This window comes from Aphelocoma coerulescens, chromosome 15, assembly GCF_041296385.1.
Source record: "Aphelocoma coerulescens isolate FSJ_1873_10779 chromosome 15, UR_Acoe_1.0, whole genome shotgun sequence".
In the NCBI taxonomy this organism is placed as follows: Eukaryota; Metazoa; Chordata; class Aves; order Passeriformes; family Corvidae; genus Aphelocoma; species Aphelocoma coerulescens.
Window position 1 is genome coordinate 13,722,405 of NC_091029.1, and position 15,877 is coordinate 13,738,281.

The 15,877-nt window shown below is 58.5% G+C and overlaps 1 protein-coding gene across 2 annotated transcripts in view; it reads left to right on the plus strand.

Annotated features, from left to right (window-relative positions):
• The window catches only part of NOS1 (nitric oxide synthase 1), a 65,986-nt gene extending 50,109 nt beyond the window's left edge, over positions 1-15,877 (plus strand). For both annotated transcript variants that reach the window (XM_069030797.1, XM_069030798.1), the window contains 17 exons: positions 929-1,014; positions 3,605-3,749; positions 4,058-4,162; positions 4,521-4,579; positions 7,207-7,323; positions 7,503-7,677; positions 8,029-8,167; positions 8,870-8,948; positions 9,393-9,586; positions 10,071-10,240; positions 10,456-10,666; positions 11,808-11,895; positions 12,171-12,292; positions 12,479-12,627; positions 13,247-13,441; positions 14,222-14,340; positions 15,239-15,877. In XM_069030797.1, the coding sequence (XP_068886898.1) occupies positions 929-1,014; positions 3,605-3,749; positions 4,058-4,162; positions 4,521-4,579; positions 7,207-7,323; positions 7,503-7,677; positions 8,029-8,167; positions 8,870-8,948; positions 9,393-9,586; positions 10,071-10,240; positions 10,456-10,666; positions 11,808-11,895; positions 12,171-12,292; positions 12,479-12,627; positions 13,247-13,441; positions 14,222-14,340; positions 15,239-15,254 (2,169 nt within the window). In that variant the 3' untranslated portion in view covers positions 15,255-15,877. The remainder of the gene's footprint in view (positions 1-928; positions 1,015-3,604; positions 3,750-4,057; positions 4,163-4,520; positions 4,580-7,206; positions 7,324-7,502; positions 7,678-8,028; positions 8,168-8,869; positions 8,949-9,392; positions 9,587-10,070; positions 10,241-10,455; positions 10,667-11,807; positions 11,896-12,170; positions 12,293-12,478; positions 12,628-13,246; positions 13,442-14,221; positions 14,341-15,238) is intronic.

Below are 15,877 nucleotides of genomic sequence, written 5' to 3' on the forward strand. Positions count from 1 at the left end.
TGTATCCCTGCCTTTCCAGCCTCTATCCCTGTATCCCTTCCTTTCTAGCCTGTATCCCTGCCTTTCCAGCCTCTATCCCTGTATCCCTTCCTTTCTAGCCTGTATCCCTGCCTTTCCAGCCTGCAGGATTGAGGGGAAGGCTCCTGTATCCCTGCCTTTCCAGGCTGTATCCCTGCCTTTCCAGGCTGCAGGACTGAGGGGATGGCTCCTGCATCCTGGGGATCCAGCAGCGGGACAGGAGCTCCTGCCCAGCAGGCCCAGCAGGGATCAAACGCTGCTGCTGGAGCATTTAACGCTCCAGCCCACGGGAAGAGAAGCCCCCGAGCAAACCCTCCCTGGTTATCCAGCCATCCCTGCTCCGGTGCTTTCCACACAATGTGACCTTTAGTCAAGAGCCCTTAAGGAATAATCACAAAGCAGGAGCAGTCTGTTCACTCCTGTAACCAACCCACCAGGCCCCCCGGTGCTTCCTGGCCCTGATTGCAGCCTGCAAGGGCACGGAATGAGCTTCTGTGTGCTCGCTCCTGGCTTCAGCTGCCTCCCCTTCCCCAAGGGCCTCTTAGGGGAAAAAAAACCTGTGGCCAGGGTGGAGGGAAGGATCTGTTTCCATCACCTCTCCCCTTCTGCCGTTGCCTTCTTTTTGCCTGTGGCCTATTAACGCTCCTCTCGAGAGGTGACAGAGTGGTTGGCCAGATGCTGTTACAAGCCAGGAGGCTTTATTAGATTGCAATTTTCCTGGGCATGTTCCACTGCCCAAAAAAAAGCCCCTTGAGGCTCTGAGGATCAGAGGGGAGAGGGAAAGCAGTGGAGTGGCAGCTTTTCCTCCCCTTCCTGACTGGAGGAATTTAACTCTCAATGCCATGGATGCCACATTTCTCCGAGCTCTGAGCACTCCCCACCAACTGATCCCGGCTTTTCTCTCTCCTAGCCGGACCCCTGGAACACCCACGTCTGGAAAGGGGTCAATGGGACACCCACCAAGAAGAGGGCCATTGGCTTTAAGAAGCTGGCAAAGTAAGTACCAGCAGGCTCTGGAAAGGCCTGGAAAGTTTGGGGCTGGTCCTGGATTTAAGCACCCTACAGGTGCGTGCATCACCCCATGGATGATGGGCTGGACTTTGGGCCACTGGAGGCTTCACCTGCCATGAGGGACATCTGGGGACACAGGCAGCCCTTTGAACATCCCCTTAGGCCACCGAAAGGGCTGTGAGCAGGTGGATACCAGATCTTGGGCACTGTCTGTTCTCCCGAGCTGTTCATTCTCCAGGAAGGAGGTCTTAATGCTGGGGGATGGCTTTCCCACTGGATGTTTCCCACTCTTTGAGGGTGTTTTGCCTGTTTGTCCTTCCCTTGGAGCAGGAAGATCCCCCCTGTCCCTGTTCGGGGCTGTGCTGGCACCAACGAGATGAAACTCCCGTCCATATTCCTGCTTTTCCCAGTGACTTTTCCCCTACTTGAGGAGCACCTGCCTCCAGTGCGTGCCCAACCCTCCCAAACACCTGCTTTGGAAGGAAGGGGGGAGGTGGGAACGAGGAATCTCCCTGCAGGTAGCAGATGGATCAGGGCTGAGCTGGGATTCACACTTCATGGTCAGTTGACCCCTGGCAAGGGGCCACACCAGTCCCTCTTCCGTGCCAAGGCTCCTCAGCAGCAGGGACGCAGGAATGAAGTGCAATTTGGACCCTTTGGCCCATCCTGGCCCAAATTCCTCCCCTGTGGGCCATTGGCAGAGAGGAGCTGCTGGTTCCGTGGCAGCAGAGCCCTGGGCCAAGGCGGGAGAGGGCTGGGTGTGCCCTGGTGACGGTGGCCAGGCTGCCAGGTGGCCCTGGCTCGTCACAGCATCTCCCCACGCTTCAGTTTCCCCGAATCCCTTCCATCAATTTGTTCCCACTCTTCAGCTGTCACCTCCTGCGAGCTGTTTTCCGTGGTGCATCCATAAAAAGGCTCAGCAGCTGAGGAATGTGCTCCTGCAGCTGACGCTGGGGCTGGGTGAAGAGAGGAGGATTCATGGAGTTTGGAGGAAAAATGCTTTTATTGCTGCGTGCCCCGTTGAGGGATGGTTTTGTAAAAACGTGAGCGTGGCAGGTAATTTAAAAAACAAAAAATCCCCGCCGTTCCTGATGTAGGGAAAGGAATTATCTCTGTAATTCACCATTAATCCTGCCTGGACCTGAGCTTATCAGCCGTACAAGAGGCAGCCGGAGCCCAGAGCCCTGAGCGTGATTTGGTGCCTGCTCAGACTCAAAATTCTGGCCAAACCTGAGCCTTCAGCCCTGCCCCTCCCGCCCCATCCCTGCCCTGGGGCCAGTGCGGGTCCTGGGGCCAGGGGGCACTGCCACCGTGGGGAAGGAAAGGGGCAGGACCGCACTGAGGAGCGGGGACAGCAGCAAACAGAAACGTTCCTGAGGCTGACTGCCGTGGACGGGCAGGATAAACCAGCCTGGGGGAGTTTCTACCTCTTCTTTCCTGCTTTTCTTCCTCCCTAAATGATTCCCCAAACCCAGAGCATTCCTGGGCAGGTGGGGCAGGGGGAAGTTGAACTTCTCCTGCCCAGTGTGACCATTCCAGCTGCAGCCTCCGTTCCCCACAGCTCATCTGGAGAGGATGCAGGAGTCCTGCTGAACTCAAAAACCCGGGGCAGGGGCTGTCAGAGTGAATCGAGCAGCCCTTCCTCTTGCAGAGGCCACTGAGATGCTCGGTGCTCCCTCAGCCTTCCAAAAATTGCCTCCTTTTCCCTGTTGCAACATCAGTCTAAATCCAGACCCGATGGAGTTCTGCCTTTCTGGTGACCTGTTTAGGAAAAATGAAGATGTTCTGCGTGCAGGGAAAAGCGGTGTTGAAGTGATTCCGAATGTCTCTAAAACGACAAACCCACAACCCTTGTCCCCCGTCACGGTGCTCCCACTGGTGCCACAGACAGGGAATCAGCGTTCCAGGAGCGGAGAGAGGCTGCTGACCTCGCTGGGCTGCTGTCAGAGCTGAGCCAGTGGGGAAAACTGGAGGAGAAGCAGCCAGTCACGGCTGCAGGCTGGGGGAGCAGCCAGCTGGGCACAGCCGTGCCAAGGCTCGGGTAAAGGTGGCACCCCCCGGCCTCGGGAGAGCTGCTCCTGCCAGGGGACTTCACGGTGTCACCGCAGCGCGAACCACAGGCGCTGAGACAGCTCGGTGTGACCTCGGTGTCCCCGGGCTCTGGGGCTGTGTGGAGCAGGGCTGGCCAGGGTGGCTCCTGCAGAACCCAGCTGGGTTTAAGGGGTGGAGGAGCTGCTGTTCCTCCTGGAGCTCCAGCTCTGCTTGGTTCCAGCTTTTCCTTTGGCATTACGTGCCCCAAGTTCTTCTCCTGCTTCTCTGCCCCTGCAGAAATACCACCCCCGTGCCTGGTTGAGCATTTTCTTCCTTAAACCCATTTATTTGAGCTCTGTGTGCAAGCTCCCCCATCTCCTCTTCCTCTCTGACAAGTCAAGCTCTTCCAGAGCTTTCCGAATTTCCCAAAATTGATGGTGCAGCTTTTTAAGGCAGGCTGCTCTTTTAATAAGGAATGAAAAGGTCTGGGGTAGAGGCACAGCCAAGGACCAAGCTCTGACTGGGATTTATTCCTGCTTCCCAGGGCTGTGAAGTTCTCAGCCAAGCTGATGGGCCAAGCCATGGCCAAGAGGGTCAAGGCCACCATCCTGTACGCCACAGAGACGGGAAAGTCCCAGGTCTACGCAAAAACTCTGTGCGAGATCTTCAAACACGCCTTCGACGCCAAGGTATTGCACCAGCTCCCGACTCATGATGGGCGTGAAATCACGGGTGCTCCAAGGAAATACATGGAAAACAGCTGCCAAGGGCCTTCAGGATGTGACCTTGTGGGTCTGGGTTGGAGCCTGCACAGGGCTGATTTCGTGCAGCCATTGCAGCGCCCGTTTGCCCATGGTCCCTCGGGTGGCAGCTCCAGGGCTGCCCGTGTCCCTCAGGGCTCCCGTTCCCACCCTTCCCGGGCAGAGATCTCAGCAGGGATGCGCTGTTCCCACCCCCAGGAGGCTCCCAGCTCTCTGTAACCTCCCTGTGCTCCCAGGTGATGTCCATGGACGAGTACGACATCGTGCACCTGGAGCACGAGACCATGGTCCTGGTGGTCACCAGCACCTTCGGCAACGGGGACCCCCCTGAGAACGGAGAGGTAGGACAGCAGCGAGGGGTGGCTGCAGCAGGGGACAGCAGTGGCACAGTGGCAGGAACAGCCTCTTTCAGCTCAGACTGAGCTGGAGTGACCCAAACCAGGTCCGGGTGCTGTACCTGCCTCCAGCCTGCCCCAGAGCAGGGACATCTCCTGATTCCCTGCCGGGAGGCAGCCACTGACCCCCTGCCAGCGTCACGCTGAAGGTGACAGTCCCCTGGCTGGGGGCTGCCACCTCATGCAGCTCTGGGCAGCCGGGAGCAGTGAGCAGGGAGCAGAGCCACGGCCCAGGCTGTGCTCGGGGCTTTGTTTCCTGCAAAACCTGGCAAAACTGACGGCCTTTTTTACTCCTTTTCTGTAGAAATTTGGCTGCGCATTGATGGAGATGAAGAATCCCAACTCCAACCTGGAGGAGAGGAAGTAAGAGCACTCCAACCCCTTCCCCTCCCACTCCAAACCCCAGCGTGCAGAACAGGTTCCCTGCCTTCATCCTCTCACAGGGGAGTGGGAAATCCTCGGGCAGGTCTCACATTTGCAAATATCCAGGAATGGGGCCTGCCTGGAGAGCCAGGGAATGGACAGGGTGGAGGTCCCAGGAAGGACAAAAGCACAGAGTCAGGGGTGCCTGTGGATCCCTGCTATTCCCTGGGATGGCACCTTAAAGCTTCTCTCAAGAGGCAAGAATCTATGGCAAAATAAATAAAAGTAGGAATTTCCCCCAAGTCATCGATTCTGAGAGCCAGGGCCTGTCCAGGAGACACCAAAATAGTACGAGTTGGAGGTAGAAGGGAGTTCCCAGCCTTGCAGATGTAGGTGGGGGAGGGCTCGAGAACCAGATTTAGCTCCAAGCATGGTGTGAAAAGATTTCCAGGGAAAATAAGAGCCGCGATAATCCTGTGATGTTTGTAACCGGTACCTTGGAGACGGAATCTGGGATTGCAGAAAATCCCCCTTCACAGGAAGATGAGCTTTGAGCATCTCCGTGCGGATCCCCGGGGGGCTGGGAAGGGAGGGCAGTGTGAACAATCGTTTGGGGTCTCCTTTTAGCCGTGAAGGATAAAATATTTCCCTGAACTGGGACACGGCTCCGCCCTGGAATGTCTCCTGAGCTACCAACTGGCACAGGGCTGCTCCTTAATTTAGGATGGACCAGCCCTGGCCGGGGATCTGGGGCGGTTCCAGCACCCTGGCCTGCAGAGGTGCCACCGAGGCTGCGGAGCGGTGATGAACACGGCAGGGACCGACCCGTGGCTCTCCGGAGCTGGCCCTGCTGCAGCCCCAAGTGCTGTCCTGGCTGTGCAGCCCAGCCACCTGATGGGCCCCTGCAGGGCTCCCCAGCTGGAAACCCCTCAGGGTCCTGGTGGCCTCAGTGGGGACAGTGATGGAGCAGGACGTGCAGGCTGCCCTGGAGGGGTCTGGATGGAGATAGGGGCATTCCACACGTGGTTCTCACTCCAAGGATCTTCTCCTTGGGTGCTGCCCAGGGCCAGTCAGGAGATTGGAGGAGTTAAAAGCCCCTGAGCTTGGTGCTTGCTGTCCCAGACACCCCAAAGTGTGATTTAAAGGCTGGCAGGAGGTTCTGAGAGCCAGGCAGGGATACCTTCCACTACCCCAGGGTGCTGCAAGCCCTGTCCAGTCTGGTCTTTGGCATTGCCAGGGATCCAGTGGCAGCCGCAGCTTCTCTGGGCACCCTGTTTTTGGGATTGTCCCAACCAATATCCAGCACCTTGCTAACATCGAGCACGCAAAAATCCTTTTGCCATGAGAAAAGGAGACCTGGAAGGGACTGTGAGGGGAAGAGAGACAGTGTCAGCCTGGCAAAAGAGACCTGGAGAGAGCAGTTCCTGTCCATGCACCTGCCCACGGACTCCCAGCTCCACCAGGGAGTGCTGAGGCCCCTCAGGGCAGGGTGGCCTCTCCAAACCCCAGTGCCACAGGACCCTGCTAGGGCTCTGCGGCCCCAGCTCTCTGTCCTGAGCCCTGAGGCTGTGCTGGGGTTGATATTTGGCTCCTCACGTCTTACAGAGAGGGTTTTCCAAGGGTTTTCCGAAGCATTCCTAAGCCATTCCTATTCCAGGGCCTGCTGTTCAAGTGCAGCCCAGCCTTCAGCAGCCATCCCGCACCACAAGGACCTTCTCATTCCAGAGCAAGCTGCTGCTGCTGCTGCTGCTGCCCCGACGTGAGGAACTGGGGCTTTGTGTCCATCTGATCCAGGGGGTTGTGCTGCCCTGCACAGCACCTGGGCTTGTGGAAAATCCCCCATCACTGGAAGATGAGCTTCGAGCCTCTCCGCACAGATCCCAGAGGCTGGCGAGGGAGGCCACGTATCCCGGGGTAACCCGGGGCGAGGGCACGGCCCAGGGACAGCGGAGTGGAGGAGCAGAGGAGCGTGGAGGTGTGGGAAGAGAGGGGGAGGCTGAGGGGCAGAGGTGGCACCGGGGGCTCTGTGACCCCGGCTGTCACTCGGCTGCGGGAGCTGTGCCGTGACTCATGCACACACCACTGCTCACTGCTCTGGCTGTAAATTTAGAAACTCTTGTGTGGAGCAATTTTGGAAGATGGTTCAATTCAGAAATACTTCTGCTGTTGTCAGATTTTTTTTTTTTTCTCCGCTCCCCTTCCCCCTCCTCATCCCTTCTTCTCTCACTCCGTTTTTTTTTTCTTTATTTCCCACTTCCTATGAGTGAAAAAAACCCTCAGAATATCTCTTCAGACACACACCCGACCTTGTGTGCTGCCAGGGAAGGACAGGTAGAGCCAAAGGTCCTGGCAGCTCTGCGTCACTGGGGAAAAGGTGGTGGCCAGCACCTGGGTCAGCACAGGGGGAGGTGACAAGGACCTCCTGGAGCATTCCTGCTCTGGCTGGGGGATGCAGAGGGGTTGCTGTGGCTTTACCCGGGCAGGGAATGCATTCCCCTGCTCACAGAATGGTGAGCCCTGAGCTCTGGCTCGGTGTCCCCCACAACTGGGTCCCCTCTGAGCACGAAGCCAGGGGAGAGCCGCGCAGGTGACACCAGGGTAACCCTGGGTGCTGTCGCTGCCCACAGGAGCTACAAGGTGCGGTTCAACAGCGTCTCCTCCTACTCGGATGCACGGAAATCCTCCAGCGATGGCCCTGACTCCAGGGACAACTTTGAGAGCACGGGGCCCCTGGCAAACGTCAGGTACGGGGCACAGGGCGGGGGGACAGAGCAGGGGCTGGGGCTGCACAGAGCCTGTCGCTCCCACCTCACCCTGAGGTGTTTTGGCGATGTGCAGGCTGCTGTGGGTGGTGGTGGGACAGGAGGGGTCACGCCAGTGTCCCTCCCAGCTGGGCAGCCACAGCCGTGCCCCTTCTCCACAGGTTCTCCGTATTCGGGCTGGGCTCCCGCGCTTACCCCCATTTCTGCGCCTTCGCCCGCGCCGTGGACACGCTCCTGGAGGAGCTGGGTGGAGAGAGGATCCTCCGCATGGGAGAGGGGGATGAGCTCTGTGGCCAGGAGGAATCCTTCAGGACCTGGGCCAAGAAGGTCTTCAAGGTAAGCTGGGGCTGCCCTGGGGCTCCGGGGAGGAGCAGGGGACAGAAGGGCAGAGTTAGAGCTGGATCTGAACGCAGCCTCCCCTTCCCTGCACCGGGACACTCCAGCACCACCCCAGCCCACAATAAAGAGGTTCTCCACATTTTGGTGGAGCTCTGGTTTGTGCTGACCACCCAAAAGCCACCAGTGTGTTGAGTTCCTGCGTTATCCCAGCTATCAGGGAAGGAGAGCACCACGAGACGTGCCCGTGGTATAGCCCTCCAATTCTGGGGACTCCTTCTCCACGAGGGTTGGGACAAGGGGGGTCAGCGGGGGTCAGGGAGGTGCCTGAGGGCCTGGTGCGTGCTGCAGGCAGCGTGTGACGTGTTCTGCGTGGGGGACGACGTCAACATCGAGAAAGCCAACAACTCCCTCATCAGCAATGACCGCAGCTGGAAGAGGAGCAAGTTCCGCCTGACCTACGTGGCCGAGGCCCCGGAGCTCACACAAGGTACAGGCGGGCTCACCTGGAGGGCTCTGGCTGTGGGGCAGATGGACAAGACACAGGGGCAAAGGGGCCAAACCCCCTTTTTTGTCTCTCTTAAATTCCCAGCATTTCAGCCCCACCTTTCCCCCCGTCCCAGGCCCAAGGAGCCGCCTGTGATGGTCCCAGGCCCCTCTGGCCGGTCCCTGTCTGTGTCTGTAACAGAGATGTTTGGATAGGACCTGCTCTCCCTCCTCCTGACCCTGTTTTGTGAAGCGAGGAGCTGGAAACCTGGGATCTTTCCAAGCTTATTTTGTCCAATGCTGCTCCATGGAGCATTGCGGAGCAAAGGCAGGTCCGGCCCACAGACACCTGGCCCCTCAGCACGGCTCCTGCAGCGCAGGATCTGCCGCACCGGCTCAGCTCTTCCCAAATCCAGGCGCTTTGCTGCCAGCCAGGTGGCACTGGCAGCAAGAGGAGCCTGTGGGCAACGTGAGGCCACAGCCCTGAGTCTCGTGGGGGTGGTTTCAGGGTCCTCCTCGGTCACTAAAAAAAGGGACCCGTGCTTGGTTCTCCTCGGGCGTTTCTGATCCCTCGGGCTGGCAGGAGGGAGGTCAAACCCCTGTGGTCAGCTCTGGTCTGAAGGGCTGAACCCACAATGATCCTACATAAGCCAGAAGCGTTGGCCGTGCTCTGCTGAACTCCTTTCCCGGCTCTTTTCCTCCTCAGGACTGTACAGCATCCACAAAAAACGCGTCTATGCAGCCCGGCTCCTCACGCGCCAGAACCTGCAGAGCCCCAAGTCCAGGTAGGAGATGCCGCTCTCCCGGGAGCTGAAGCCACACAAGGTGCACCCAAAACAGTCCTACAAATGGCCCCTGAGCCCTGGATGCTCCATGGGATCCGCTTTTGGGCAAATCATGACTGGAAGCCACTGGAGGGTGTTCCCGGCCTCCATGCACGGTGAAATCCCTGCTGGTGCCTCTCTCAGCCCGTGGGGAGCTGGCTGGAGCGGCAGCAAAGGACGGATAAAATGGCTGTGCAGGAGGTTAAACTGTTTTTTCCCCTTTTAAAAAGGGGGGTGGGTCAGGGGGTGCTGCAGTGTCCCTTCTCCCTGCTGTGACCTTGGTGACATGGCCACCACAGCTTGGACGTGCCACCACCGCTGCCCAGCGCACCCAGCCAGGGCTCAGCGATTCCCTGAGGAGTTCCCCCAAACCTCTTTTTCCTGCTTTTCCTCCTTCCCCTGCAGCCGCCTGACGATTTTCCTGCGCCTGCACACCAACGGGCACCAGGAGCTGCAGTACCTGCCCGGGGACCATCTGGGCGTGTTCCCAGGGAACCACGAGGACTTGGTCAATGCCCTCATAGACAGGCTTGAGGATGCCCCTCCGGCCAACCAGCTGGTGAAGGTGGAGCTGCTGGAGGAGAGGAACACGGCTCTAGGTAACCAGGGAGTGCCCGTGGCCTCTCTCCTCGTTTCTCAGCTCCTGAAGTTCTTGTAGCTTCTCAGGGAGAAATCCCCAGGGGGGATAATTTTCCGTCTCCCTGCCGTGTTGGCCTGGATTGGGAGCACCTCTTTCATCCCTGCTCTGCCCAGAGCTGTTGCTCATCTGCACTTGGGAGGTGGAGCAGGGGTTTGAAGGGTGGGCAGGGCGCTGGGGGAGATACTCCGTGGAAAAATTAGAGGTGTTTATGTTCCCTTAGAAAGGGCAATGTCTAGGACTGGGAGGAAGAGCAAATGGATCTTGGGGGGCCATCCCGACACCGTATTTCTGGGATAAGTCAGATTCCCTACTGCCACGCGCGGTGTAACTGGAGATGGAAAACCCTAATCCAGTGTCTCCAGGGGGGAGGAAAACCAGGATGTGCCCACCTCGGCCCTGCTGCTCAGCTGATGCCAGGCTTGTGCTGGATTCCCTCCTGGCAGGTGTCATCAGCAACTGGACAGACGAGAACCGTGTCCCACCCTGCACCATCTTCCAGGCCTTCACGTACTACCTGGACATCACCACCCCTCCCACGCCGCTGCTGCTGCAGCAGTTCGCTCTGCTGGCCACCAGTGACAAGGAGAAGAAACGTCTGCAGGTCCTCAGCAAGGTAAAGAGCCCCAGGTTCTGCAAGGCCCTGGGGACAATCACAGCCCCAGCCAGGGCCTTTTCATCCCACACTGTGTTAGGCTGAGTCCCTACCCCTGAGCAGGGCTCGAGGTGCTTTCACCACCACCCAGCTTTGCCATGGACCTGGTGGGATACCACTCGAGGCACCAGGAAAAGGTGGATCCTGCAGCTCTCTCCTCCCTCCCTCTTTCTCAGGGCTTGCAGGAGTACGAGGAGTGGAAGTGGTCCAAGAACCCCACGATTGTGGAGGTGCTGGAGGAGTTCCCCTCGGTGCAGATGCCCTCCACGCTGCTGCTCACCCAGCTCCCTCTCCTCCAGCCTCGCTACTACTCCATCAGCTCATCCCCAGAGATGTACCCAGGAGAGGTCCACCTCACCGTGGCCGTGGTGTCCTACCGCACCCGAGGTATCGTGCCGGGGTTGGGGCTCTGGGGAAAAGCAGCAGCAGCAGCAGCACAGGGGCAACCCCACAGAATCTCCAGCAGGGAGATGATGATATTTGAAAGCCTTTAACCAGATCCCCTCAAACCATGGCACTGCTGTCCCATGTCGTGGAGAGTGGCAGTGCCAGAGATGTCACTTGTGGGGCAGGTACAGAATCCAAGCTCCATGTGGGATTCTGTTTGCCCACCCCAAAATCCACATTCCCGGTAACCAAACCTCTGCAGCGGTGCAAGGACTGATGTGTCCAAGCATGGCCATGGTGGAGATGGACACAGCACGGTGTGTCCAAGCATGGTCGTGGTGAGGATGGACACAGCAGTGGTGTCCAAGCATGGCTGTGGTGGGGATGGACACAGCAGTGGTGTGTCCAAGCATGGCTGTGGTGGAGATGGACACAGCACTGGTGTCCAAGCATGGTCGTGGTGGGGATGGACACAGCACTGGTGTGTCCAAGCATGGCTGTGGTGGGGATGGACACAGCAGTGGTGTGTCCAAGCATGGCTGTGGTGGAGATGGACACAGCACTGGTGTCCAAGCATGGTCGTGGTGGGGATGGACACAGCACTGGTGTGTCCAAGCATGGTTGTGGTGGGGATGGACACAGCACTGGTGTGTCCAAGCACAGTCATGGTGGAGATGGACACAGCACTGGTGTGTCCAAGCACGGTCATGGTGGAGATGGACACAGCACAGTGTGTCCAAGCAGATGGACACAGAACTGGTGTCCAAGCATGGTCGTGGTGGAGATGGACACAGCCCTGGCACTCTGCAGGACACAGGGAGGACAGTGGATCTGCCATGGAGGGTTTGGGTCAGGGAGCATCACGATGCTGCTCCTGCCAAAAAGGTCCAAAGGAGAGCTGGGTGCTCCCCTAAGGATTGTGGGGGTCCAGCTATGCCAGGCCTGGGTCCTGGGTAGCTCCACAGAGGGATCCAAGCACCAAACTCTGCCACGCTCCTGGAGAATGGATGCTGAGATGTGAAATGTTTCAGGGAGGGGTTCATGCAGGATGTAGCAGGGAGGTAGCAGGGAGGGCTTTAGGAAGGAAAATGGAGTCCTTGGGCGATGTGCCATGGACAGACCTCCTTCCCTCCCTTTCCAGATGGAGAAGGACCAATCCACCACGGAGTCTGCTCCTCGTGGCTCAATCGGATCCAGACGGATGAAGTGGTGCCCTGCTTTGTACGAGGGTGAGTGGCCCACACAGGGCCAGGGCTGAGGAAGAGGGCATGAGGCCCCTTGCAGGATGAGCTCTCTGCCCTCAGCTGTTGTCACAGTGGGAGAGAACAGGGCTGGGTTTGTGAGCAAATGGTTCCCCTCTGGGAGAAATTCCACACAAAAACATCCCATCCTGGGATTTCACCTCATTTTCTCCCCCTCCCTCTCTGGGAGGTGTCTCAGCTGGCTGCGGGCAGATTTGGGGGAGCACTCAGCTTGTGTTTAACTGGATCTCTGATGCATGCAGGGCGCCCGGGTTCCACCTGCCCCAGGACCCCCAGGTGCCCTGCATCCTCATCGGCCCCGGCACCGGCATCGCCCCTTTCCGCAGCTTCTGGCAGCAGCGGCTCTTCGACATCCAGCACAAAGGTGGGGCCCTCCTGCTCCTCCCCTCCAAGAGATTTTGGGAACCCTGGGCTTGGGGTGGAGGGATGGGGGTCCCATCCTGCCAGGGGTGTCCCAGTGGATCTGCTGGCGGGTCGGGAGGGTGGTGGCTTGTGGGAATCAGGTATTGGGGTGCTCTCCATCTGACTGCTGTCCCCATCCCGTCCCCAGGGCTGAAGCCTTGTCCCATGGTCCTGGTGTTTGGCTGCCGGCAGTCCAGGATTGACCACATCTACAAGGAGGAGACGCTCTTTGCCAAAACCCAAGGTGTCTTCAGAGAGCTGTACACAGCCTATTCCCGGGAACCGGACAAACCAAAGGTGGGCACAGCCCCGGGAACGCCAGGCACCGCTGGGTGCCCACGGGGAACCAGCAGGGTGTGAAGATTCCTTGGCACAGCCGTGGTCACTCACCCCCAGGGCACATAAATGTGCAGGGCTGTCCCTTCCCAGTGATCAGCATTCCCACGGTGTGTCCCCATCCTGGTGCCAACCTGAATGAGTGCCCAGGCTGCTTGAGAAGGGAAGGGAAGGGAAGGGAAGGGAAGGGAAGGGAAGGGAAGGGAAGGGAAGGGAAGGGAAGGGAAGGGAAGGGAAGGGAAGGGAAGGGAAGGGAAGGGAAGGGAAGGGAAGGGAAGGGAAGGGAAGGGAAGGGAAGCTGTCACCCAGTGGGGTGGCCCAGAGCCAGTGCAAATCCCTGCCCCAAATCCCTGCTGGGACCTGAACAGGCCTGGCAGTGACAGACACGGTGCAGGTGTGCCCATGCAAGAGCAGAACGCTGCTTCGCCGCTGTCCCCATCTCCTTTATGTCACTGTGGGTGCTGCGAGGCACAGCTGTGTCCCCCAAAGAGGGGTCACCTCTCCCTGCTGCCCCAGGGCGGGACAGGGCTGAGAAACCCGAGCTAATCCCAGCTCCCTCCTCCTCCTCCTGGTCCCTCAGAAATACGTGCAGGACGTGTTGCAGGAGCAGCTGGCCCAGACGGTGTTCAAAGCGCTGAAGGAGCAGGGAGGCCACATTTACGTGTGCGGGGATGTCACCATGGCCGGGGACGTCCTGAAGGCCGTGCAGCGCATCGTGCGGCAGCAGGGCCAGCTGTCGGCGGAGGAGGCTGGAGCCTTCCTCAGCAAGCTGCGGGTGAGTCGCGTGTGCAGCGTGACACCGCTGCCACCTGCGTGTGCCCCGCCGGCACCTCCTGCCACGGGCACCGCACCTGCTGCCTCCTCCCGCCCGGAGAGGTGACGGCTGCACCCAGCGAGGCTCGGGAGGGTGACATTCCGGAGGTTTGGGTGCGCAGGGAGGTCACTCGGCTCCCGTGAGGAGCGTGCTGAGCGCTGGTGCCAGCGCTGCTGGGCACCCCCGGCACGGCTCGTTCGCCCTGCAGAGTCCCTCCGTCAAAAATCGGATTTGTCAGGGAGTTTTGTGGGTCCCCTCTCCGAATGTCTCTGTCTGTGTGCCCCTGGCCAAGCACAGATGGTGCAGCTGAAGCTTAAATGGGCTCAGTTTGGGACACGGGCCCGAGGACGGATGCTGGAACAGCTCTGCTTCTCCCCAGGAGGAGAACTCAGCACCATTCCCATGGGATTGCCCCTTCTGAACCATGTTCCCAATTCCATCCAGGCCCCACGGGAGCCCAGAGCCACTGGCTGTCCACAGACTGTCTTTGGGCTGCTCGTGCCCCTGCCAGCCAGGAATTTCCAGCAGCTGAGGGGGTCTAACACACGGAGCAGCTCCACTGTGCCCCGGAGTGTGACCTTGGCAAGGCCATTCCCCCTCCTCCGTCCCACCCGTGACAGACCCCAAACCCTTCACCGTGCATTTGGTGCCTCCCCACCACACAGGGTTTTGCTGGGGCCGCCACCAACCGCTCACAAATTGCGATTTTCCCCTGTGCCCCTCTGCCACCCTCTCTCCCAGGATGACAGCCGGTACCACGAGGATATTTTCGGAGTCACCCTGCGCACGTACGAGGTGACAAACCGCCTTAGATCCGAGTCCATCGCGTTCATCGAGGAGAGCAAAAAAGACACGGATGAGTGAGCTGACGGGTTTATTTTAACCCCTGCAGTCGCCTCGTGGGCTGAGGGATGGGGAAAGGGGGGGAAAGGGCTGGAAAGGGTGGGAAAGGGAGCTTTAACTTTTGTGCACATGTGGTCCTTAGAGCAGAGGCTGAGGAAGGATTTTTGCTCTGGAAGCCTCTGGAATAGCTGTCACCTCTCTAGGATAAATCCCCCCAGCTTCCCCATTTATTGCACCGATGTGCTCAGGCCTGCCAATGCCATCCAAAGGGGATGTAAAGGAAAACAGCCCTTCCCACTGCCTGCTTCCAGGCTAGAAAAACCCACGGGAAGAGGTGACTCTCCCCATCTGCAGGGAGGCCTGTCTGGCTCCAGGTGTTCAGCTCTCCATGCCCGTTCACGAAAGATCCAGAGATTTTTCTCCCTGCTGTTGTAAAAACAACCAGAAGTTAAAAAAGAAAAAAAAAATTAGAAGAAGAAATCTTGACATTTGCTGTGTTTGTTTCTGCTCTACCAAGTGCTGCCATTTGCTCAGCTTGGTCATGGTGGGATTTTCCCTGGCTGAGCAGAAGGATTATTTAGGATAAAAGCTGGGCAGCTGCATGGATCTTGCTCCTTGTGCTGGCCCTCAGTAGCCTGGGGTGAAATCCCTTCCCTGTGTAACGCCTGCAGTGGGTTTCCCCACGTCCCTGAGGTTTGGTAGGAATTCTTCTGCAAGGAATCACATACTCCAGGGTCTGGGCTCTATCAGAGTGCCTCAGTTTCCCACCTGTGGATAGGGATAAAGGTCACCTTCCTGCCCACCTCACCCAGCTCTGTAGACTCCTGCCCAGCACATGGAAAGTCCAGGTTGGGATGATCCCAGTGCTGCTCGCTGCTCCCTCTAAAGCCGGCCTTTCTCCCCTCTCCCTTGCAGGGTTTTCTGCTCCTAACTGGACCCTCCGCCCCCCGGGGGATGCCAAACCAGTCCCAGCGCCTGCTGCCCCCTCCAGCTGGAGGGCACTGGGTTTTGTATTTCACGGACACGGTGGCTCCTTTTCCACGGGGAACTGCCCATGGAAAGCGCTCTGTCTCTCGTCCTGTTGTTGTGTCCTGATGATGATGATGATGATGACGACTTTTATTTCCTTTTCTTCCTCTTCCTCTTGCTCTTGTCCTGTGGCCATTTCTTTTCACCTCCTTCCTTCCCCTTCCCTGGGTTTCCCCACTGGAGTTCGATGGCTTTATAACCTGCAGTGGCTCTTTCCAGAATTCCACATTTCCCCTCCTTCCCATGAGGGTATTTCACAGCTGCATGAAATCACCACCTTTGTGATCATTTCTGGGCATTTTTGGGGGCGAACAGAGGTGGCAGGGGCTGGGCAATGGCGAGGTCTTGTTGCTTGTCCAGAGCTGGGGGTTGTTCCTGCCAGGCTCCCTCTTTCCGCAGCTCGGGGCTTGGCTGAATCCTTGTGTTTTCATGGCTTTCCTTTGGATTTGGACAAACCTGGGCTCATGCCCGAGGCTGGGGGCAGATGATGTGCAATGCCCTCATGCCCATGAGTTATTCCCCCCC